At 39.4% G+C, this 25,850-nt stretch overlaps 1 protein-coding gene and 1 long non-coding RNA gene across 10 annotated transcripts in view; one reads left to right on the forward strand and one right to left on the reverse strand.

Moving 5' to 3' along the window:
* Positions 1-10,248, forward strand: part of LOC309534572 — an 88,170-nt gene extending 77,922 nt beyond the window's left edge. For all 3 annotated transcript variants that reach the window (XR_014220785.1, XR_014220786.1, XR_014220787.1), the window contains 2 exons: positions 6,680-6,862; positions 7,292-10,248. This is a non-coding gene — a long non-coding RNA (uncharacterized lncRNA). The remainder of the gene's footprint in view (positions 1-6,679; positions 6,863-7,291) is intronic.
* Positions 10,249-10,377: 129 nt separating this feature from the next.
* ELAVL4 (ELAV like RNA binding protein 4) overlaps positions 10,378-25,850 on the reverse strand; it is a 93,115-nt gene continuing 77,642 nt past the window's right edge. For 6 of the 7 annotated variants that reach the window (XM_082226779.1, XM_082226782.1, XM_082226778.1 and 3 more), the window contains exons 4-7: positions 18,700-18,853; positions 16,102-16,327; positions 14,158-14,196; positions 10,378-11,199 (exon numbers count right to left, since the gene is read on the reverse strand). In XM_082226779.1, coding sequence (XP_082082905.1) covers positions 10,872-11,199; positions 14,158-14,196; positions 16,102-16,327; positions 18,700-18,853 — 747 coding nt within the window. In that variant the 3' untranslated portion in view covers positions 10,378-10,871. The remainder of the gene's footprint in view (positions 11,200-14,157; positions 14,197-16,101; positions 16,328-18,699; positions 18,854-25,850) is intronic. The other variant, XM_082226780.1, reaches the window with a different exon arrangement.

Below are 25,850 nucleotides of genomic sequence, written 5' to 3' on the forward strand. Positions count from 1 at the left end.
ATTTTATTTCTAATAATGAAAAGGAACAGTTTTGCAAGCTCAAACTTATGTTTGTTGCAACCACATTCATTTAAATGCCCAGGGGGTGAGGGATGGAAACCCAAAACACTTGGATAATCTATGGTTCTTCTCTCTCTCAGGAGGACCACTGAAAATGAGAATTCATTAAAATGTTGGCAAATATTTAAAAATCCCATCGACTAGCTCTGAGGGAGAACTGTAGTAAAGACTGTCTAGGGGAACAAAACAATCTTTCAGACTAGTTTAAAATCAGCAGAGTAGTAACCATACAACTGTAAGATGTTGCAACACATCCAGCATTATTTACATCAATGCTTACATTACTGAAACAGAATGTGAACTCAGCAGAGGTTAGTGTATCTTTATTAACATTTATGAGCAGTCCATGGTGCAGTGCCACGGGCTGGTGTGGTTGGGCACAGGTTGAAACCCAATTTCCTGACTGAGGGCCAGCACAAGAACCCTGCCCAGGGTGCTGATCCTTTACAGCATGGCTGCCTGCGTTCTGGGCCAGAGGAGGCAAATGAGTGACCAACAGAGCAAGCAAGGCATGTGTTGCTAGGGACGATGGGAATTGTAGTCCAAAACATCAGCAGGGCACCAGATTGGCAAAGGCTGAACTACACCATGATTTATCTTGGCCTAGGAAGACAATGACGACACATTTTTGATACCTGTGCAAATGTTCCTAGACCAAGGTCATCTCCAATGATCAGCCAACTGTTGCTGAGCAGGAGGCATTTCAGGTACAACCAAACAGCTGATCGGTGGTGCCTGCAAACCCAGCCAAGTGGCACTTTTATGCTGCCCCATACGGGCAATTAAGTGTGGCTGGGCCAAAATGGTCTGGCAGGAGCAATTAAGCCCGTGGGTCAGAGATTCCCCACTACTGCTTTAAAATAAACATCCACAATTAAAAAGTACAACAAACAATTCCATTAAAACAGTATAATAATCAAAACAGTTAATTAAAGCAGTTTCAAGTCATGAGATCAGCAGAATGGAGTTACAAGAGCCCCCGCTTAAGGGTGTGTTGGATTTTTTAACTTTTCAAATTCCAAAAATGAGGATTGCTAAAAAGTTGTAACATGATTTGGGAATCCGAAACATATATTGGTTAAATTGATATAATTTACTTTTGCTTGTAAGCAAAATGTGTGTAAAATTGCATAGAAATCATTAAAAATGATTTCCAAGTAATTGCTGTTATATATATTAATATTTGTTGTTATTATTCAACATTACCTGAGGTTTTCATAAGGTAAAATTAAACTTCCTTGCTTGTCTCAAAGCAGTTTATGTGCTTTTTTATCCAATGTAGACTTACCAAGATAAATGTCCAATCACAAAAACAGCAAATGTGACTTTATCACACCCAGAAACGTATTTTGAAGACCGCCTCACTGAAGTTCCACCCTTTAAAACAACATGGTCTACCTACAAGAACTAAATCTCCCTCCCCCACTATTGCATTGCATCCTGTCATGCTGTTAATCTGACCTTGGGGGGGGGAGGGGGAGGAAAGTAGTGGAGGCAGGTTGAGGGCAATTTCCCCTTGCAAACTGAGCCCATCCAAGGGCAGTCTCAGCAGCAATACCCGTATTTCTCCTACTGTATTACCTGTTTTTATGCAGCCAAAATGGTACTCTCTGTGCAAAATAGGAAATAAGCAGGCCTGGGGAGACCACAATGTTTGCAGAGCTGCAGATCTAGGAGGACTTCCACCAAATAGTGCAAAATGGACTGATCATACTAAATGGGCAGAGAATGCAGACTTATTGGAAGGAACAGAAAATGAGTCTGTGGAAATATTCAGAAGCACCCTGCCTTCTACTGTGGAATCAGGGTTAGTAGCCATTGGTAGCCCTATGCTCCATCCATTTGTCTAATCCTCTTGTAAAGCCATCTAAGTTGGTGACCATCATGTCCCTAGTTTAACTATGCATTGCGTGGAAGTACTTTCTTTTGCCTGTACAGTCTCCCAACATTCAGCTTCATTGGTGGTCCATGAATTCTAGTGCTATAACGATTGGAGACAAGCATACTCTCCATCTACTTTCCCTATACCATACATTACCATCTCTCTTACTTGCTTTTTCTCTGAACTTAAAAGCTCTAAAACAGCGGTTCTCAACCTGTGGGTCCCCAGATGTTGTTGGACTACAACTCCCATCATCCCTGAGCTCTGGCCTTGTTAGCTAGGGGTGATGGGAGTTGTAGTTCAACAACATCTGAGGACCCACAGGTTGAGAAAGACTGTGCTAAAGGCTGTTAACAGTCCCATTTAGTGGCGTAGTGTGGGAAGGGCCCTGGGGGCACAATCGGGGGGGGGCACGAACCAGGCACAACCCGAGACCCCCCTCGCATCCTGCTGGCAGCGGGGGCTGGAGATCACGGAGGGTGAAGATCACCCTCTGCATGTCCTCCCATGCCTGGCATGCCCAGCTGCTGCTTCCTTCCCAGGGTCAATCCTGATTTGGGGCACAAAGCAGCTGCAGTGACTGGCTGCAACTCCAGAGATCGGCTGTGGCGCGCCCGGCTGTGGCGCCTCCTTCCCTGGGGGCGGAGAGTGGCTGCCACCCACTCTCCTAAACTGGGGCGCCCGAGTACACCCCTGCCCAGGTGCCACAGCAAGCTCCCTCCATGCCCCCCCCCAACCCAGGCACTATTTAGATATGCTCTGCCACTGGTCCCAATGAGAATTCTGGCAGCCCTTTTCTGATCCCATTCCAACCCTACAATATCCTTTTTGAGGTGAGGTGATGAGAACTGTTCATATAGTATTCCAAATGCAGTCACGCCATAGATTTGCACGATAGCATTATATTGGCGGTCTTATTTTCAACTCTTTTCCTAATGGCCCCTAGCACAGAATTTTCCTTTTCCACAGCTGCCACACATGGGGCAACATCTTCATCAAGCTATCCACTACAACTCCCAAATTATTGTTCCTAGTCAGTCACCACCAGTTCAGACCCCATGAATGTAGATATGAAATTAAGATTACATTTAATTGCACTTGCCATTTTACTGCCCAGTTTGGAGAAGCCCCTTTGGAGCTCTTCACAATCTCGTTTAAGCCACCCTGAACACTTTATGAACAAATTAAAAATCACAGGTCTTAATACTTACCCTGGAAGAAGCCTCTTTCTACATCCCTGTTGGAAGAATTGTCCATTCATTCCTATTCTCTGCTTCCTGTTTACTTAACCGGTTCCTGATCCACAAGATGACCTCTCTTATTCCTTAACTTACTTGGGAGTCTTTGGGGAGGTACCTTGTTGAAAGCTTTTTGAAAGTCCTAGTATATCAGCTGGATCACATCTGCTTGCTGACACTATTGAAGAACTCTGAACAGATTTGTGAGACAGGATTTACAATTTCCACATCTGCCAAATTTTCAAATAGACAATCTCAACTTTAAAACTTGACAATATGTTTCATTGATAATGTCTAATCCATCTTAAATTGGCCTAATAGGCACAGGTACGGAAATTAAATAATACCCAGGTATCACTCAGAAGAATGGTTTAAAAATGACAACTTGGTTTTATGGTAAATAACTTTATTACTTTCTTAACTCTTGCTTACATTGCTGGGCTAATCATAGACTTAATATGTTTGAAAGCTTTGGCAAAAGCAAGGCAGTACAATCAGAAGCTGAAGCAAGAATTTTGCATATGGAAAATTAGCATCAAGTGCAAATGTTCTTGCAACAGAACCAGTATATGAAAAACCACTGTGAGAATGACTCACTGATGGACACATTTGTTGTTGTTTTCATGATCTTTTGCAATGTGTTTGCTGGTTTCCACAGCCTTGTTTAAATTCAAGCAAAGACCTCTTTGCACCAGCTCTGTAGGATTTCATTTGCGAGTTGTACATTTAATTCTCCACAGCAGATGGTGTTGAGTGGGTGAAGTGCTGTATATTTGCGACAGATTCCTTATCCTACAAAATTAATTAAGTGCTTCATACTGAGACTTAAAATCAGAATTGTATTATTTGTTAAAAGCTAATTCATGCTTGTGGTTTTTAAGGATGTACACAACACAAGATTTGGTGTTTCGAGTATTTCCTTTAATTAGTCAGTAAATGCAGCCATGTCTTCTAGACTGAAATGCTACTGCTGTTGTAAATTTGAAATTCACTTGTAAATAAGTGTCATATTTTTGGCTGGAGTATTAGTTTTTCCAGATGTTGCTATGCAGAAGGTTGCTAAGGAAATCAATCAGTGTTCAATTATACGCAGTACAATGGAGCTCTCAGAATGCTTGTTTTCCACAAGCTTCCATATCCTACAGAGTTCTTTGAAATAAGAAATGAAAATGTAAAAAGATAACTTCTTGCTTTTTACAGAGAACTTAAGTGTGCTTGAAAATGTTTGGAAACGGTCAATACCAAATACATGGTTAAAGCACCACCATACTATTAGGCAAACGGGCAACTCATCTAGCCAAATGTATTGCCTACAATAGTGACAAATACCGAATCTCAGAAAAAGTTTAGGAACATGAAAAAGTAACAGGATTTAGTTTTCATCACCCATTCTCATCTCTCCTCGTCCTTAAACATTAGCAAGATATCCTTATGCTCAAGATGTGACTATAGTAATCTTGGCTAACCATTCTTGGGGAAAACACACACACAGACACTATCTGGGTGCAGAGCTTCATATTAAATATACATTTTGGACAATCCTGCTCTAATAACTGAAGTAAATTATAGGCACTCACATTACTGCAAATATTTATTATAAATGTAGCAATTTATGTCAGAAATAGAGCACCAAAAACTGACATCAGGGCCATTAGATGAAACGGGTAGGCAGAAAGCACTGAATGAAGACAGGGAAGAGCTGATTGCAGAAAAACCGGTGGATGTGAAGTACTCTTATATTCACTGCAGAAGTTGTTGGAAGGATGCCCATATCCAAACTATTTTTTTCCTGGTAGTGCAACTGAAGTTGTGTATCAAATACAAGTGACAGGATGAAATATCTGACAAGTTAACAGTATCCATTTTCTAGAGCTCTGTGGTCATGCAGATGTTGTTATTGAACTATGAACATACCTATGCATCATCACGATTAAAATCAGTCTCCTTACCTAAGGAAAGTGTCAGCTCCAGGCTGTGACAAGAACAGGTGTCAACAGAAATCCAGCAGAGGTGAAGTCTAGAATAGGCTAGTTATCACAAAGGAGTCAGCCGACATGAATTCTTGACAGCTCAGTCATAGTAGTCATCAGAGAGCAATACCTAGATCTGTTCCGATGCAATGGAAACTGGGCCGAGGTTGGGACTGGAAGCAAGCGAGGTTGGGAAGTAAAAGAATAGCGAAGGGTACCTGTTCTCTGTCACATTTCTGTATCTAATGCTGGAAACTTCTAAACACTGAGGGTCAAAAGGAAACAGTGAGTTTTCATGAGACTAGCCAGATTTGATGTCCCCTCAGGAGGTTGTCTTCAGTGAAAGGTATCTATGCCTCTTGAGCAACTATTGTAGCAATTCTTTTTTTAAAAAGATCTGAGAATGAGAGAAAGCTGTCTAGAATCGGGGATTCCAGTAGTCATAACTGTGTGCCCTCTGGGCTATGTCTTCTTCGTAAGGAAAAAAGATCAACATTTGGGGACAATATTGCAGTTCCCAACCTCTGGTGGACTTGTTTCCACTAATTAGCACCCATAAAATACATGGATAAAGTTTCTATATTCCACTCTCCCTGGAATACAAGCAACCTCCTTCCACACATAATCCACAATCATCATGTGATCAGTGATCTACAATGCACACATAAAGATACTTGATGATCTTGCAATGTTATAATGAATACTCAAATTTATTTAAGACGGCCGTAATCTGCAAAAATTCATCCCACAGCATGAAACTACTGTTAATCTCTTGCAAAAAAAGGAGAGAAATATTTGTTATTAGTAAAAGTCCTGTATAACTGCACACCATCAAGCAGGTAGCTGATATATTATTCCAAAGCTTGGACATGAAGAGCAGTGCTGCAGTTTTATGTATTTCCAATTAGCAACAGAACCTGAAGATAAATGTGGAGCAAATTTTTGTATTTATGATATTCATATAAACCTCTAGGAGGCTGTCCGGGCTATAAACAAAGTGGAGAAACCTGTTTAAACTCCAAATGAAGGTCAAAATATTTTGCTACTCTTTAAAGCAGAGCAAGGGAACCTGTGATACTCCATGTTGCTAGACTCCAGCTTCAGTAACCCCCCCCCAACAGTTGGTCAGCTGATAGAAGTTGGGAGTCCAAGCATACATTTAGGGCCACAGGTCCCTCATCTCTGCTTTAAAGGTATCCATGGGAAAGTGCTGAAATCTAGGACAACCTAGAGGATCATAATTCAGCAAACACTACTGCTATGCAAGTTCCCGTAGGGTTTAGAAGTATGAGGGAAGTGAACTGATTTCATGCAGCCACAGCGTCCAATTATTTATGCGCATTAGAAGCAAACAAAGGTTGCTCAAGACAGTACTGTAGCAGAGGTGCTGAACAGAGCGATGTCTCTCTGGACTCCAGATACTTACAAAATATACAAACACTCGGGGATTCAAAATGGATGGCCAACTGGCAAATGGTCATTTAAACTATTTCATGCTATTTTAAGTGATTCATTGCTTCTTTACACAGGTTAGAGATTATCATTGGACGGTTAAGATAACTACATCATTTGAAACAGGAGTTCCAGGTGTTCCGGTGTTCCAGATTCAACTTGCTTTGGCTTGTTAGTTTTCTAGATCCCTCTACTAGTTTCGGTATACTACAGCCAATGCGTCTTGTGTGTATGGCCACTTAACCAAGGATACAAGGCAGGTGAGTCAAAAGTCTAAATGTTACCAAGTGCTCTTGATTCTTTCTGAAGAATTCTTTCTTGATTCTATCTGAAGAAGTGTGCATAGACACAAAAGCTCATACCAATAACAAACTTGGTCTCTTAGGTGCTACTGGAAGGAATTTTTTTATTTTGTTTTGATTCTTTCAGTAAGCTTAGAGACTGATTCACTCTTGAAATTCTAATTCCAGGGGCTATGGCCATTTAAGGTGCTGTGATTATAGGTTGGTTGATCACTTAAGTGAGTTCTCTGATGCCATTCAAATCACCAGGTTTACTAAATCCTGTGAAATTGTTATCAGCAACATCTTCATTGAGCTATCCACTACCACTCCCAAGTTGTTGTTCCTAGTTAGTTAGATAGTTAGTCAGTCAGTTATCAGATTTATGTTGTGGATTCTCATTGTCAGGATATATACAAAGGAGGTAATAATCATCAGGGGCTCAGCCTGTATTCCGTTCAGCTTTAACTAAAAGAGAGAACTGCAGGAAAACCAGTGAGGTGGGGAAGAAGCCATTTAAGAGGCCCAAGTGGATCGTGGATACTCTCTGATCCCTACAAACACTTAAGGTTAGGAACAAGATTTGGCTGCTATGATTCCATTTTCACTGTTGTCCCTCCCACATTTTATTTTCCAGCTGCCACACAGTATATTTGTTTCTTCTGACTGGATTATTCAGCAGCACTCTCTCCAAAACTGTGATCACTAAGTAGGAAGTACTATTTTTCTATTCTGCACTAGCAATATAGTTAATCATTAACAAAAGCCATGAGAAATGCCTTTCACTGCTAGGGCTTCTATGGTTATGACCCGCCCTTTGCAGACAAGCATCACTCAGACAATAAAGACCTACAGCTACATCATCACAGCTCCTGAGGAACAGACACTGTTCCACCTTATCCCAAAGAGAATCTGGTTTTGGTTGGCAGCTTATAATTATGAGGAAAAAAATGTATACATACTAGATGAGAAAGAGAGACTTGGGCATTATGTAGGAAACCGGCTCTCTTTTCATTCCTCTAAAAACATCCCTGGAACTATTTGTCTGCAATTTGGGAGGCTAAGGCCACTCTTGAGAGACTTCCCTGTACCTGTAAATTTCATTTACTTTAAAAAAAAAAATGGTAAATTTGTTTAGATGTTTTTAGATTTTTGCATTACAGTTAATGGGAAAACACACAACTTTGTTTTATACAGAATGCTTTGGAACTCAAAACACAGATTGAAGCAGAGCAAGTACATAAACAGACAGATTCAAGGCAAATCTTAGTGCCTGCATACGCCCCTAATAAGTGCATTGTTAACTGCATGCATGGAAAAGTTATAAGGGCTGGAAAGATGAAACCAGAATTTTAAAAATGGGATCTACAGGATTAAAAACTATTAAGATATATGGATGAAGCTGTGGTTATGAAAACAGCTGAACACTTTTAAAAATATGGCAAGTCCATAGCCATTCTACACACTTTCATTTATTGTCTGGACAATTTAAATACAAATAATTCAAACACAACAAGGTTATGAAAAAAAACATTTACAATACTTTCCCTCAGAAATGATCTAAACTAGCAAGTTAAACATGAAGTAATACATTATAACTAAAATATACAACTGCCTGGTCCTAAGAAAGATTTTTTTTATTTTAAATTTCAGATAGTAAAACACATTGTAGAGAAAAGATTCTGACATGCCTTCCCCACTAATGCTTAGAAATTGCATCAAAACTTTCCCAGCAAACTCCGCTCATTCACAGCAGATGGTGTAGAAAGGTTTTCCCCAAACATTGAATGAGGGCATTTTCGGTTGTTGTTTTTTTGTTTTGTTTCGTTTGAAATTTAAAATCATTTCAAAATGTAAATGAACTGATGACATTTAGGATGCACAGCCTTTGCTGTTAAATTATTCTTGTACTACAAAATGTTTGCTGCTTCAGTGTGGAAAATAAATAAATGAAATAAAACCAGTATGTAGTTTACATGCAGTTAGTGGGTATAAGCATGGGGCGGGGGCGGGGGGGGGGGATGCACAAAATAAGCACAAGTTATAAAGAACCATAACGTTTTATTACCATTAAGACTAAACTGGTATTGAAAAAATTGTATATAACAAGACAAGAAAAGCAATAGCAAATTTAACTATCAACTAGATTATGCATAGCGAGTAACTGTTTCTAGTACTCAGGGAAGAGCATGACCTTTTTTTTGTTTTAAATATATAACCATACAAAGCACAAACATACGAAAAGGATCAGTGCACTGAACATGGGAGAGGACTCCCTCAGTCATTTTGTTCCCTTAGCTCTGTTTTCCCCAATCTGAATTACATTAAAATAAAGACCCAGTTGTTGTTGTTGTTTTCTACTGTGCAGTAAGAAAAAAAAAATCACGACAAACATGACAATATATCAAACAATATTTCTACACAGGTTACCTTGATACCTCTTGCCACTTTAAGTATCATTAAGAAAACATTTTAAGACATATACAAACGAAACTAGCAAAATGTTACAACTTAGAATAAGTTAACCAAAAGGAAAAAAATAACTTCTTTTTATATATATATATATATATTTATATTATATATACACATACACACACAACAAAATGACACAATAATATGCTTCTTCCCATAGTTTAAGTAAACAAATAAGTAGACTAGCCAAACTAGCAATATTTGATTTTGGCATATGCGTCACATCAGCAATTAAATAAATAAGTGTTTCAAGCAACGTAAAGAGTGTTTCAAATGTGCCAACACAGCCCAATTTATATCAGTATGGGCTAGAAAGTGAATCTGAAAATTCTTAACAAATTTAAAGCAAATGTACTTTTTCCCCCTCTAAACACGTTACATTTAACTATGATACTAAGATATGTAAATAATTTTTGTAGCACCTACTGCTCAAAGAAAGGAACTTTTTGATTAAAATTAATTTTTTTCCAAAACTTTTGTTCTGCTGATATCCCATACTGATGACTTAAAGAAAAACCACCCTGCAACTCATCTCCTTGCTTTTGGGTTTTGACTGTGGGTAACTGTGTGCCTGGGAAGAACACTCTCCCGTTCTGTATTTAATATTTTTATTACATGCTATGAAAAGATACGAAGATCATCTGTTTGTAGCCCATCCTTCAAAAAACAATCTACTTAATCCAGTTTAAAACACACATCTTGATCTCTAAAAAGTTACCAGTGCAGTATGAACATGACAAAGTTGTCAATTTCCCCTAAATTAGCCAGTCAAAATATTTTTTTCTCAAATCCAGATTCTCTTGTAAAAATTCTTTATATTTTATAAAAATAGATTTTTCTTGAAACCCATTTTCAGCAAAGAGACCACCTCTTTGGCAACATTGTTAATGTTATTTAAACTGTTATGTCATCAGGTATCCCCCCCTTTTACCCTATCCCTAACAGAAGACTGTTTAGTTCACATGATATAAAATAAAAAAGGAAAAATAAAAAAGTTGCAAAATCATGTTTCTTTTTCTCTCTCTTCATTTTGCAATTTTTATTGTTCCTCTTTAATTTATGTTGGGGGTTTACCAATCTGATTGGATCAAACATTTTGGAAAAAAAAGAGAGCAAAATCTGCTAATCCCATTAGTCTGTAAAAATGGTTTTAGATTTTTTTCATTTATTTATTTATTTTTCAAATGAGTGAATGGTCATCTTAAAAAGACCCACCTTCAAGGAAGGTAGTAAAACTAGCTGGCCGGGTAAAAATCCCTGCACATTGTTATCTATGTATATTATATTCAACAACGACAGCTATGAAAGAACATTCAATGCATCAAAGGTTTTTTGTTTTTTTTCTAAGCATTATAAAATCCTTTCCTGTTCACAGGATATCAACGTTTTAATACTTAGGCAACACTGGCTTATAAAAGTCCATGGTTGAGTATAAGCCTTGAAAGTTTTTTGTTTGTTTGTTCGTATATATATTTATATATATATATATTTATAATAATTATTAAGGATATGAAATTCAGGATTTATGGGTTTTATTGGTTTTAAAGGAAACTTGCAATACTCTGTCTCCTAAGCGATATCCGTTAAGGCTGGCAATTGCCATGGCAGCTTCATCGTAGTTGGTCATGGTGACAAAGCCAAATCCCTTGCACTTGTTGGTGTTGAAGTCGCGAATCACCTTGACGTTATTGACTGCCCCAAAGGGGCCAAAGAGCTGCCACAAGACACTTTCGTCGGAGTCAGGGGACAAGTTGTAGACAAAGATGCACCACCCAGTCCCAGTATGGCCAGGGATGTTCATTCCTACAAGGCTCGTCATCCCATCAATGGTGATCGGAGAAAACCTATCGGATTAACAAAGACAAAAAAGAGAGGAGGGCTAATCTACAGATCAGTTTTCAAGCATACGTTACATAAAACCAAGACCAAGAAAAGAAAAAGAGCCTGTTAAATTCTCTGCAGTGAAGAACGCACATTCAGCACACGGCGTAATGTTCGGTTTGAAAAGCACTACTAAATGCCTCTGAAACAACAGCTGCTGAACTCAATTATAAGGAACTGAAATTGAGTGTGTATTAGTGGTTCCCTTGGAGAACTTGGCTGCACCCTGCAATCAAATGAAGTCTCCTTTATGTTGTGATCTAGTACATGGTTTTATCGGAGGAGGTTGTAGCTACTACCTTTATTGCCTGATGAAAGCTTAATGGGTTCGATCATGGAGCAAGCTTGCTCCAGAGGCTGGGACCCAAAGCAATGGCTTCAAGTTACAAGAAAGATGATTCTGACTAAACATCAGGAAAAACTTTCTGACAGTAAGAGCTGTTCAACGGTGGGACGAACTCCTTCGGAAGGCGGTGGGCTCTCCTTCCTTGGAGATTTTTAAGCCAAAGTTGGATGGCCATCTGTTATGGATACTTTAGATGAGATTCCTGCATTGCAGACTTCTAGACAAAATGCCCCTTGGGGTCCCTTCCAACTCTACAATTCTATTGTATTCACACAGGCATCAGTGAATTACCAAGTACCTTTATTTGTAACTACTGAGACCCTAGAAAAAAGCATTGCTGTCCTGTCTAAGATGTTGTGTGCAATATGAATGTGTATTACATGTGTGAGTTCTGTCTCTTTACACAGATATATTTAAAGCTGTGTGGGGCTAGCTTAGCTGAACCACAACTGTTGACCCCCACAGAGGGCAGCAAGCACTTTTGTTTTCTGTAATTTACTAGACTTATTACTTGCTATACCATTAACACGACAAGTTATGAAAACTAAAGACTGCTTCATGCAAATCTTTGCCCTACATGGATATAATATCTAGGTCCTGGTAGTCAGCAGGACACCCTCTAGTTGTTGTGGACTCTAGTATTTGGGAGGCCCAGCCATGGTGGTGAATGGTCAGGGATGATGGGAGTTTTAGTTCACATTAGCACCCTGATCTGGATGGATTCCAGTGTCCAGAAACTATATGGTAGCTGCTTGAAAACTTACCACATGGTCACCTGAAATCACATGGGGAGGTAGTATTCGGTAGCATGCAATTTAAGCCGATTGTAACTGGTGCACCACAACCACCCCAGAAATCAAGGGAAGCGGGGAGGTAAAAAGGAACGAAGTTTAACGCTGAGATAATTCAAGCAAAACTGCTTAACTGCCCTAGTTTAAGTTCATATTTTCAAGCACCAGGTGGTAAGTTCTGAAGTGACCACTCTCACCTGAATCTGTGCAGGGAAAAATAGGTACTCTGTTACTTCTAAAGTGCAGTAGGGATATTTTTTACCCTGCCAGGAGTACAATGATCAGAAAGACTTGGGGAATGCATAAAACAGATGAAAATCTCTAAATGTTGGGGAGCATGGCTGCCCCACCCTGTGTGATTTCATAAGGCAGACCAAGTGCTGGTTCAAAGCTACAATCCAGAAATATTGTGTGTGTGCGGCTGCACCTACACAGTATTGACATGCAGCATGAAATATACCTGCAGTCTGTGGGTGACATTCTTTATTTCTGATACCTACACCCTGTAATAAAAAGCTAGCCCCCAACCCACCTCATGCTGTCCCTTTAAGAAAATATCTGCACCCCGAAATTTTCATTTCATTAACTAGAAGAGATCAATTCACATCCAAAGGAAGTCAAAATTTTATGTTATTTATGTGCCCCCCCCAGTTTTATTGTTGTTCTGATGTATCAATAAAATCTATTTTTTAAAAAAGCAAAAGCACATCCAAATCATCTCCCTCATTGGGCATGTCCCCTACTGTGTCTGCCATCTGGAGGAGAATGGCCCCATTCACACCTCGCAGGAATGTTGGCAAATGCTAATGATCAAATTCTGTTCTGCGGATGTGACAAATGTGGTGTCAAGGAGAGGGGGCTTCCCGACTGGTGAATTTCTGTCCGACTTGGAAATCCACAGAGTGCCTTGCAGCCCACCCCATCTCAAAGACTGGAGTGGGTGGGCCTGTTTTGTCACACCCTACTTTTTCAACATGGATGGATCACAATTGGACATGTGTGCACACAGCTGTGTATGTACCATGTACCTCTCATACGGTGAGAGGCTATACATACAGCATTTTTGGATTATAAATGTGAGAAACAGTCCTTTAACCTCTGTGCTGATGTATGTGGATTATTAACAGAGAAGTCATACTAATGTAACAGTTTCATGCCATCAGGACAGTATTTTCAAATTTCCAGTAGTGACACTATGAAATAAAAATCAGAACAAGCAATTTAACTTAAAAGAAGGCAAACCACAAGCTCCAAATTACTGGAAACACTTGTCAAACCTGCAACAAAGAAAATAAGAGGCCTGATTAAGGTGCACACAGTTACAGCATTTTATGAAACTTGGGTAGCTCCCTTACCTTTCTAAACAATATTGGGTTTGAGTCACATTTTCAGTGACAATTTCACACTATAAGCCCAGTGACACCAAATCTTTGTTATAATAAACTCTGATTGAGTGAGACTTTTAAAGAGTCATTTAACAATACACTTAGGAAATCAGAATGCTTGTAGCTGTTGCACCTAAACCATCTTAGAAGACCTGTAACAAAAGAAAAAGTAGAACATGCACACAAAAATCACACACTATTTTTTGTGTGTGTGTGTTTGTGCATGGTGTTAAAGAAAATGAACTGAAGTCCAAACGAAAAGACAGAAAACATTTGGCATGCTGGTGGGGGGAAAAAAGGAAAGAATTAAAAACAAAATAAAGTTAGTGATTAAAAAAAAAATTATAGCACCAATCTGTGCCAACATGGACATCTGGCAATCTGTTCAATTCTAATTACCTCTTTACGCCATAGGCCATATTAAGCAAATTGTCCAGCCTGAAAAGAGAAGGAGGGTCTCTGGGTTAATGTCTCACAGATGGCAAGATTGCTCAATGGAACTTTTATTAATAATGCTCCATTTTCAAAGAAGAAATTCGTAACATCAACTCCTGTACATCTAGCGGGTCTAATGAATCAGCAGCTATAGAGCTGCTTTTACTTCCACAATAAACAAATGACATTTAAAAATGTGCTGGTAATGTAGAAAGGTAACATTCCACCATCTTACAATTTGATTCATCACAGAAGAATTCCCTTGCGGTTTTGCTTCTGCACACTATATCAGCCTGAAATTGTAACTATTGCTATGATTTCCACTATTTACCTTTCCATTGCCATTAAACCTGTAAATAGAAATAATAATAAAAAATACACTGGTGGCAGCCGTTTAGGATTGTACTAGTATTGTGAATTGTAGACATTTTTCTTTTGTTGGGAGAAATTATTTTTGATGCCTAAAAGCCAGAGCAGATTATCCTAACATTTTTCAGATCAGATCATTAAACAAAGTTGACAATGTTTAGTATGATGGGCAGTCACAATGCAGCATGTATAAAGGCCTCCCCAACTTAAAAATTTATGGAGCTTTCCATATTAATGTATTAGGCAAATGGGTTTTTGTTTCCCAAGGGGTCAAGGTTGTAGGCAATAAATAACGAACTGAAATTAGCTACATTGTTCAGAACAATTAACTTTAAAATAAAAATGTAACATCCATCACACTTCATCAGAAAAACCAAGAAGTGTTCTGTAAATGCTTTAAATGTGAAACAATTTGTGAATATTCTGTTCAGAAATCTGTATCTGCACAGAATGCTAAACTCTGGTTTTGTTTTAACCTTGGTTAGTTTAAGCAGATATCAATTTGTCTCAACTGACAAGTAAACAAGGCATGGCTTGTTTCCCCAGAACTTGGGTTTACATTCCAGCTCCTCTTGCCTCCACAGTTCGGCAAGCATGTAGGAAAGGTGGCCAAACAAACCATCATTAGGCAAGACTGTTGAGAGAGAGGACATAACATTGAACCACAGTTAAAACAACCTAGGATTTGTGTAGTCAACAACAAACCATGGCTTCACATTGTGATGGTACCAGAAAAAAACCATGGGCTGACACTCAAACACATCCCACTTTGGTTAAACTAACCATGGTTTAGTATTATGTGTGAGGGAGGCCACTTTATATTTATTTCTATCTATATATGTATTAAACTCAATGAACACATACTGAAATAAAGCTGTGTGTTATTTGCACTTTATCTGAGCACTTCAAAAGCAGGCATTTAATGCCAATAGGTACTAATGCTTTCTCTATGGAAACCAATCCAAATGTAGAAACAAGTTTACGCAAAAGGCTGCCATGAATAGGGAAAGTCCCCACAACAGTAGTGCATAAGCAGGGCAACTATACTGTGTTAGAGACATCTAACAGGTGATCAGTATTGTCAACTTTGATTGCCAGAGAAAAAGATCTAGTATATAACCTGCTTCCTGCACCTTTTGCTTAACAAGGGATTGCTGCAAGCTAATCATATCCTGGGGCACATGACAACAAGTACATAGTTGTTGTTTTTTTTACTGTATCTCTAGTTCCCTTGACTGGGGCTTTTATTTTTAATTACCCTAATGCTATGTTAATGTTTTGTATCTTTTTGTATCAATGCACCATGTATAAATGAAAAATGAATTCTTTTTCTCATTTTTATGTGGGGTAATAATTCACACATATTCCTTTTCTTGTTTACGTGATTGTCCTATCATTCCTTTGCCCAACAAAATCTGGTCAAACCACAGTTCTGTCAACTCAGGAACCTGCAAAAAGATGGCCCACCGAACTCCCAGTCATAAGATACTGAAAAGTAACCTATAACAACAATAAAATAAATTATTTGGAGAATGTTACCTGAATCTCTGAGCTTGGTGGTGGAGAGGTCCCGGATAGCGTCTGTTGGGAGACTGGTACAGCTGGGAAAGGAGGGCTTGGCTTGTTTTCTGACTGGGGTTATTAGCAAACTTCACAGTAATCGGTTCTGTAGCACCACTAGGCTTCTGGCCATTTAGTCCCTTTATGGCTTCTTCTGCCTCTATTCTCTTATCAAAACGGATAAATCCTACACCACGAGAAACACCTGGGAAAAGAATATTGCATTTAAATAAGCAAAAGAAGAAAGGGGAAAAAGTTTCAAGAACCTACTACACAAGGCCACAGGAAGTTACGTAACACCACAGGAAATAAAGTGTTGCATGCATTGTTGTTGTTTAGTCGTGTCCGACTCTTCGTGACCCCATGGACCAGAGCACGCCAGGCACTCCTGTCTTCCATTGCCTCCCGCAGTTTGGTCAAACTCATGTTTGTAGCTTCGAGAACACTGTCCAACCACCTCGTCCTCTGTCATCCCCTTCTCCTTGTGCCCTCAATCTTTCCCAGCACCAGGGTCTTTTCCAGGGAGTCTGCTCTTCTCATGAGGTGGCCAAAGTATTGGAGCCTCAGCTTCACGATCTGTCCTTCCAGTGAGCACTCAGGGCTGATTTCCTTCAGAATGGATAGGTTTGATCTTCTTGCAGTCCATGGGACTCTCAAGAGTCTCCTCCAGCACCATAATTCAAAAGCATCAATTCTATGGTCCAGCTCTCACTTCCATACATCACTACTGGGAAAACTATACAAACCTTTGTTGGCAAGGTGATGTCTCTGCTTTTAAATATGCTGTCTAGGTTTGTCATTGCTTTTCTCCCAAGAAGCAGGCATCTTTTAATTTCGTGACTGCTGTTACCATCTGCAGTGATCATGGAACCCAAGAAAGTAAAATCTCTCACTGCCTCCATGTCTTCCCCTTCTATTTACCAGGAAGTGATGGGACCAGTGGCCATGATCTTTGTTTTGTTGATGTTGAGTTTCAGACCATATTTTGCACTCTCCTCTTTCACCCTCATTAAAAGGTTCTTTAATTCCTCATCACTTTCTGCCATCAAGGTTGTGTCATCTGCATATCTGAGGTTGTTGATATTTCTTCCGGCAATCTTAATTCCGGTTTGGGATTCATCCAGCCCAGCCTTTTGCATGATGAATTCTGCATATAAGTTAAATAAGCAGGGAGACAATATACAGCCTTGTCGTACTCCTTTCCTAATTTTGAACAAATCAGTTGTTCCATATCCAGTTCTAACTGTAGCTTCTTGTCCCACATAGAGATTTCTCAGGAGACAGATGAGGTGATCAGGCACTCCCATTTCTTTGAGAACTTGCCATGGTTTGCTGTGGTCAACACAGTCAAATGCTTTTGCGTAGTCAATGAAGCAGAAGTAGATGTTTTTCTGGAACTGTCTAGCTTTCTCCATAATCTAGCACATGTTTGCAATTTGGTCTCTGGTTCTTCTGCCCCTTCGAAATCCAGCTTGCACTTCTGAGAGTTCTTGGTCCACATACTGCTTAAGCCTGCCTTGTAGAATTTTAAGCATAACATTTTTAGCATGTGAAGTGAGTTGGAACATACTTTGGCACTGGCCTTCTTTGGGTTTGGGATGTAGACTGATCTTCTCCAATCCTCTGGCCACTGCCGAGTTTTCCAAACTTGCTGGCATACTGAGTGTAGCACCTTAACAGCATAATCTTTTAAAATTTTAAATAGTTCAGCTGGAATATCATCACTTCCACTAGCCATGTTATTAGCAGTGCTTTCTAAGGCCCATTTGACTTCTGGCTCAAGGTCAGCAACTACACTACCTGGGGTGTACGAGACATTCATTTCTTTCTGGTATAATTCCTCTGTGTATTCTTGCCACCTCTTCTTGATGTCTTCTGTTTCTGTTAGGTCCTTACCACTTTTGTCTTTTATTATGGTAATCTTTGTACGAAGTGTTCCTTTCAATATCTCCAATTTTCTTGAACAGATCTCTGTTTTTCCCCATTCTGTTGTTTACCTCTATTTCTTTGCATGCATTAAGTTGGCCTTTAAAGAAACCTATTGCAATTGCAACCCTTTTATTTTATTTAAATAATTCATACACTATTTAATTATGTAATCTCTGTGCTGTTTACAAAGATACAGCCTTAATAACTCTACCTATACACAAACATTTATGGTCCTATACACAGTTACGTAAAAAAAAAGTTTAAAAATTGATATAGAGTTGTAAACACATGGCTGTTTTTCCTCTTATAAATGTGGAATATCATATTTGTCCAAATGTTTTTTCTGATGAAACCATGTTTATTTCAGCCTGAACCAGAATTCCCTGCCCCCATTCCAACTGATCACACATTTACAAGACTTCCCCAAATTACTGATTTGTCCCCAACCCACCATTTGGAAATTACAGCTGATTATCAACCTCCCCTCCCTTTGTCAGCAAATCTAAATATGCAATTTCCTTTATATATATTCCTGTGTAGAAAAAGTAGAGGGAAAGCACTTGAGAGCTTTAATTAAAACAGCAAATGAAGGCTCTTCCAAACAAATTCAAGTTTAGAAATGTGCTTATAAATAAAATGTTTTTCAACCTGTGACTTGATCAACCAGAATTCTTGAGGTGATGATGCGCCCATATTGCGAGAAAAGCTGCTCTAGCTCTTTCTGGGTCATCGTTTTTGGAAGGCCGCTGACATACAGATTAGCATCTCTGATTGATGCCGAACTTGGACGGGCATAGGAAACCTAGGAGTTAAACAACATGTGGTTAAATAGTGTATTGTGTTTTAAACATAATAAGAGCCTGCTGATCAGACCAGTGGCCTATCTAGTCCAGCATCCTGTTCTAACAGTGGCCAAAAACAGATGCCTGAAAGCAGACAAAAACACAACAGCACTCTGGCCATTCTCAGCAAGTGGTATTCAGAAGCACTGCCTCCAACAGTGAGGGAGGAACATAACCATAGTCCTCCATGAATATGTCTAATCCCGATTTAAAGCCATCCAAGTTGGCCATTAAATGTGGGAGCAAGTTCAATAGCTTATGTGCTTCATGAAGAAGTACTTTCTTTTGTCTGTCCTGGGCTTTCCAACATTCAACTTCACTGGATGTCCAAAGTTCTGGTACTATGAAAGAGGGAGAAAAAAAACTCCTCTCGACCCACCTTTTCCATGCCATAATTTTATAAACACCAGCCATGTCACCTCTTAAATGCCATTCCTCTAAACTAAAGGCTATAACCTTTCCTCATAGAGGAGTTACTCGATCCCCTGAATAATTCTGGCTGCCCTTTTCTGAACTTTTTCCAACTCTACAATATCCTTTTTGAGGTGAGGAACCAGAACCGTTCACAGTCTTCCAAACGCAGTTGCACCAGGGATTAGGGCTTTTTCAAAGCTGCCACACACAGTTCGACTATCCACCATGACCCCAAGGTCAGTCACTGAGTTTCTCATGAGTTTTAAGAGAAATTAAGACCTTTTTGTCCCAACATGCATCACTTCAGACTTGCTTACACTGAACTGCATTTGTTATTTTGCCACCCATCTTTTTTGTTTTAATGACCTTGAACAATTTACTGTTATCGGCAAACGTGGCTGCCTCACTCCTCACCCCAATCCTAGATCATATGTGGACAAGCTTAAAAGCACAAATCCCACAAAGACCTTTACATCACACACTTGGTTAACAGACTGTTTTCAACCTTTTGAGTTCCGACAGCTTGTTTAAAATAACCTTCTCACTTGATTCTACCTGCTCTTACTATAGAAACTGAGAAGTAGAAAAAATGTTGAGAACAAAAGGAAAGCTGGAAATAATTTTAAAACACATGCAAGGATAAGGTCCTTAAATGCAGGAATAAAAACAGTGACTGAAGATAGGCAGATTAATGTGCAGCCTCCCACACATCAGCTTTGTAAATTTGCCCCTTTGGGCTGTGGGTGTATAAAATGATTTACTGTATCCAGCACAATCCAAAAGAACCTAGTACGTACAGGTTCAGTGTTGTTTTGCTTTAATGGTTAGAAACAGATGAGGCTTTCTACAGAGAGATATTTTCTCTTTATGTATTCATACTAAATGGCAGGATCTGCCCTGATTGCATTACAGAATAACTAACGAAACATCTGCTTAGTGAACCCATTCTCAGCATCATGCTATTTTCAACTCAGTTCTAACTGCCCCTCAAACTGGAAAAACATCCAGCTGATGCCAGTCAATACATATTAAAATATTATGCAGCATTCTAATAATGCTTTAGCAAAATACAACACATTTCAGTGAAAGAATGATTTAATATTCATTTTAATAACTGCAGTCAACATACAATGTATGATTTATATATAGAGGTCTGTTTAATTTGCCAATATGGTTTCCTATTTCCACCAGCTCCAGTTTGAAAATATGTATTTTCCATCTTACAAAAAGCCATTTTGCCAACCCATTCCTTGTACTGCTAGCAATTCCACACAGAGTATAAAGAGATTAAGCTTTTCGGCACACTCTAATACTCGAATATACAAACCCAACCACTTTGTGAAGCTTTTCACTTTTGTTTAAAACCAAGTATTTAAAGTCTAGCTTATCCACAAATTGCTGTATTACATTCACGCAACAGCATGTGTGGAGGGGGTCGAAGCCAGTAACACGACAAGCAACACCTATCTCTCAAAAAGGCAACTGATAGATGTTATGTATTTTCTCCACTTCTAAAAACAGATGAGTCAACAAAGAAAATATCAGAGAAAGTCTAATATTTGCCTCCACAATCTTCATTAGAAGAAGATCAACACGTTACACTGCAAAGAATTTAAAACCACATTTCAATATTTAGGAGTCAGACATAACTTATTTTCTAAAGTATCCCAGTGCATATAAATATAAATGTTAAAAAGAATTGTGATAAAAAGGGAACAAACAATTAGAGGGACTGGTTATAGCGTATGACAGTGGTTTTCAAATTTTAGGTTCAGGGAACATTGAGTCTTTCACAAAACTCTACAGAGGCATAGGATACTGAGACACAGGGTCTTCAAGCCCCATCAGCTATCATTCGTCATCAGCAAAGCCTGTGATGTGGCAAATGTACACTTGTCCACAATGGGTTTGTGAAGATAACAATTTCCTTACTTACACCTCATCCCAAATTGTTTTGGGAAAAGATCTACTGCTCTCTTCTTTTATTTCCCTATGCAAGGTTGTAGGTGGATGTCAAAGATATAGTGGCTATTCCTCTTGTAATACTTGCACAATATTATTACCCCAGTAAACAAATCCTCATATGCTGGAAATGGGCATATCTGCATGTGAAACAGATTATAAGTGTTGGGTTGAGGGGCCATTAGGTAGCAAAGGTTTGGAAGTCAGCCCAACTTCAGGATTTTAAAAACACCTGTGTATGCCTAAAACTAGCTACAATAAAAATAAACATAGCTTGTCAAAAACATGTTTATATTTATCAAGTTAATTCCTATTTTGTTTCTCCAGTGATTACAATTTTTAAAAAAAGGCTTACATACAAAATACAGGCATCAGTTCTATTCCTTTGTGGGATGTAATCAAAAAATCCCAATATTTAGTCAGGCATCAGACATATGAAAGACTGCCTGCAGTGATCCTGTAACTGCCTACTCACTGGATTTTCTTCCTCTAATCTCACACGGTCTTGCAGATAAGCACAAAAATGTACTAGGCCATGTATTGTGAGGAAAGATTGGGGAGCAAAAGGAGAATTAAAAACATACTGGTAAGGTGTATTAGCAGCAAAGTACTCACTATATTTCTTCTGACAAAAAACAAATGAGCCTGGCTACTCACCACCACCACCAATGTAGGAATATTGCCAGGGTACTCTGATTTGCAACCTAGAGGCAATGGAGTGTCCAGGTAGAGTTTGATTTTATCTTGAAAAAAATTAGATTCTTCATAGCAATTTAGCAAACACCTACTGTTATCCCCTAACTGTAATGACTTTCTGGCTCTACTATATACAGACTTTTTCATTTCTTCTAAGCACTTGTGTGAATGTAGGGTAACATGGCATGCATCTGATAAAGTGTGTTGTAATTCACAAAAACGGATGTCACAATAACATTGTCTAAGGAGGCAAAGGTTCTTTTTTATTTTAACTATACCATACCAACACAGGTGCCACTCAAAATTTCATAGCCTAAATAATACATACTATTTTTTAAAGTCCTAGTGTTTCTATATAAACTGTGTTTGCTAACATAATTTCATGCATTCATCTGTATATACTAATACTACTCGTTGCCATTGCAATGTCTTAAAAATATGTGGATCATAAAGGTAATGATACTCCTGAACGTTAGGTCCTGTCGCGGACGACTCTGGGGTTGCGGCGCTCATCTCGTTCTATAGGCTGAGGGAGCCGGCGTTTGTCCGCAGACACCTTCTGGGTCATGTGGCCAGAATGACAAAGATGCTTCTGGCGAACAAGAGCAGCGCACAAAAACGCCATTTACCTTCCCGCTGGAGCGGTACCTATTTATCTACTTGCACTTTGACATGCTTTCAAACGCTAGGTGGTCAGGAGCAGGGACTGAACAACAGGAGCTCACCCCGTTGCGGGGATTCGAACCGCCGACCTTCTGATCGGCAAGCCCTAGGCTCTGTGGTTTAGACTACAGTGCCACCTGAATCCCTATATGTGGATCATAGCTTTGTCCTAATTCTGACTCCTAAGATACATATAAGACCGCAAGGAGTGGAGGGGGGGGGAATGGAAAGTACTCATTCAGGTGACATGCACAAATACATCAGATGTAAGACTTGGAGAATGAAAACTGCTTGGCAGGGGGTTGGACTTGATGGCCCTTGTGGTCTCTTCCAACTCTATGATTCTATGATTCTCTGATTCTATGAAAACTACATGTATTCAAACTTCAATACCCAAGCAACCTGAGCTTTAACTTTCATGGAAGCTGTCCTCTAAGTCAAATATTCTAATAATTATATGAAGGAGCTAATGCCTCTTTTACATTCAATGTTCATAGCCTCATGGTACTCTTCCTTTTCTGGTTTACCAAGACAAGTTGAACACTGGAAAAATGGGAAACTGGGAGAAAGCAAAATGGACAAATCCAACTTAAATAATACAACCTATGCTTTATATGAATGACAATAAAACATTCCAAGATTTTGGAATGTAAACGACACATTCCTAACGCTGGAATTTTTAAGTTTTGTTTATGGTGGGTAAGCACCTTCCTATACATATAACACAGATAATTGTAATAGCTTAAGTCAGGCATAGGCAAACTCCGGTCCTCTAGATGTTTCGGACTACTATTCCCATCATTCCTTACCACTAGTCCTGTTAGCTAGGGATGATGGGAACTGTAGTCCCAAACATCTGGAGGGCCTGAGTTTGCCTATGCCTGGCTTAAGTGTTATGTTACTACAGGAAAAGGGAAGGAGGCAGTAGCTCTGTCTCTTTTGGCCATACCGGTCACCATCCAACTTGTGGAGGATGAATGTCTCAATTGCATAGCTTCCTATACTCATTGAGGCTCCCTGTCTGTTTCAGTACCCTGGCAAGTCAGGGTTCTAGAATGTGCAGGGCGTTCTAGAAGGTGCATATATTAGACAGTGTCTGATAAAGTGGTGGAAGCAGCAGCAGCACGCAGAGCTGCGTGAATGTTTCTTGCTGCTCCCTTCACTTACTTGAAATGGGGGGTGGGGGTGGACAGAACTGTGGAATTTAAACACAGTGGTAACTGGGTAGTTGTGTAGATCATATTAAAGGATGAAGATTAAGAAACAGGGCTTCAAATAAGAGTGGGGTAGGTCAGAAGACCGCACTGTAGTTTAGCTGCAGAGACAGCAAAGAGAAAGGACTCAGGAGACAGCTGCAAATAAAATGTTTCACTCCAAAGAGAGGTGGGAATTATTTTCTAAGCCTTGTAGCCATGCAGCGTCTGTGTGTTTTGCGGCACCAGAAGACAGGGATAAACCTCCTCTCCCCAAATGCTGCAATCCCAATAACAGAGCCCCCTGAGCATGCGGTTAAGGACAAACAAGCAATGTAGCTGCACACTATGTATTAAGCGCTAACATGCAGTTTGACCAATACATCACAACTGGAAAGAAGAGCCTAGAGTAGTAGTTTGACAAATCCTAAAATGAAGGCCAAAACACACATTTATTTACTAAGTGTGGTTAGCAACTGCATTTTTTTTTTTTAAAAAATAGATACCAGGTGTGACGGTCATTTCCAAAAGGAGGGAAGATTTAGCCCTCCCTTCCCGAACCATGATTCCCAATGATAATCAGCCCCCCTTGCCCACAGAGTTACAAGGCATAGAAAAGTACAGTGGGAGCTGTTTTTCAGACAGAGCAATCCAAATACCTTTATGCTGGCATAGAGCGCTCACTACTGCCCACAAATTCATACTGAATTTGTGTGTGTTAACATCATGCTGGAAGAATCCAGTGAATTTGTGTGTGTTAACGTCCTGCTGGAAGGATCCAAAATGAAGTGTTGCAGGGAGGGGCTCAGTAGGTAGTGCATTAAACTTTTAATCTTAGGATTGTGGGTTCAAGCCCCATGTTGGGCAAAAAGATTCCCACATTGCAGGGGGTTGGACTAGATGACCCTCGCGATCCTTTCCAACTCTACAATTCTGTGATTCCCTCCCGCATATATTGAAGCTTCTATATTTATAAAGCCACTTTTTAAGGCCTCATTTTCAGTGGTCACTCTAGATGGCACAATTACTTCTGATTGTCATTCAATTTTCTGCCATTTTCTTATAACATCTATGCTCTATTCCAGATGTAGGAGTGATATATAGATACGTGGATGTACTATTTAGTTAGAATCATGGGTCTGGAAAGTTTCTTGAAATGTCTTTTGAAAAACAAGAGGGATCTGCCCTAAACCCCTCTACAATCAGATCCAGCAAGAACACAAAGTATATAAGCTGTCTGCAAAGTAGGGATCGGAACAAATTTGGTTCAGGTCACATTTAAAGGCGAATCTATCAAACCTGCGCTTTCCAGAACAATATGAGAACCAAAACACAACCATCCCTTGAAATTCACACTTAACCAAATTTTGTGATATAGTTACCCAATCAAACAATGGGTAGAAATCAATATAGTGCTAAAGGGACTATTCAGCTCAACTATTTTGCTTTCTTGACAAAACTAACTCCCCTCTCCTCTCCCTATATGCTGTTCTGGGGCTGCCTCTCTCTTCCCCTTCCCAAGCAACGACTATCAGTTACACCCTTTGTATATTTATTCTGTATCTGTTAACTCTGAACTTCCACAGAGCGTAAGTGTCTTGCTGTGGTACCCATGGAGGCAGCACAGAAAACCCCCGAATTCATGTGCAGACAGTACTTTCCAGAATGCTTTGTTTACCTTTCATAACAAGCTGCACAGGGGGATTATGTAATTCAAGGGAAATAGGAGCATCAATAACTATTAAGTCAAGATGTTCTAGGGGATACAGATAATGCTTCAGGATATACCTAAACCAGGCAGTTCAATGAAAAGGAAAAGAAATAGATCACTCCATTTGTCACCATTCACTCTTGGGTTTCATCAACTGCTTGAGGTGAAATACGCTGCAGGAGTTGGGCCATTTTGATCATGTCACCTTTATCCTAATGTAATGTTTATTACCATGTTCATTATTAATATTTAAGTTGTGCCAGTCAGTAGCACAAATGGGTTATTTAATATGGAGGTGACTCAGTGGCTTCTGAGGGT

The sequence above is a fragment of the Podarcis vaucheri genome, assembly GCF_965113315.1.
Source record: "Podarcis vaucheri genome assembly, chromosome: 6".
Taxonomy (NCBI): domain Eukaryota; kingdom Metazoa; phylum Chordata; class Lepidosauria; order Squamata; family Lacertidae; genus Podarcis; species Podarcis vaucheri.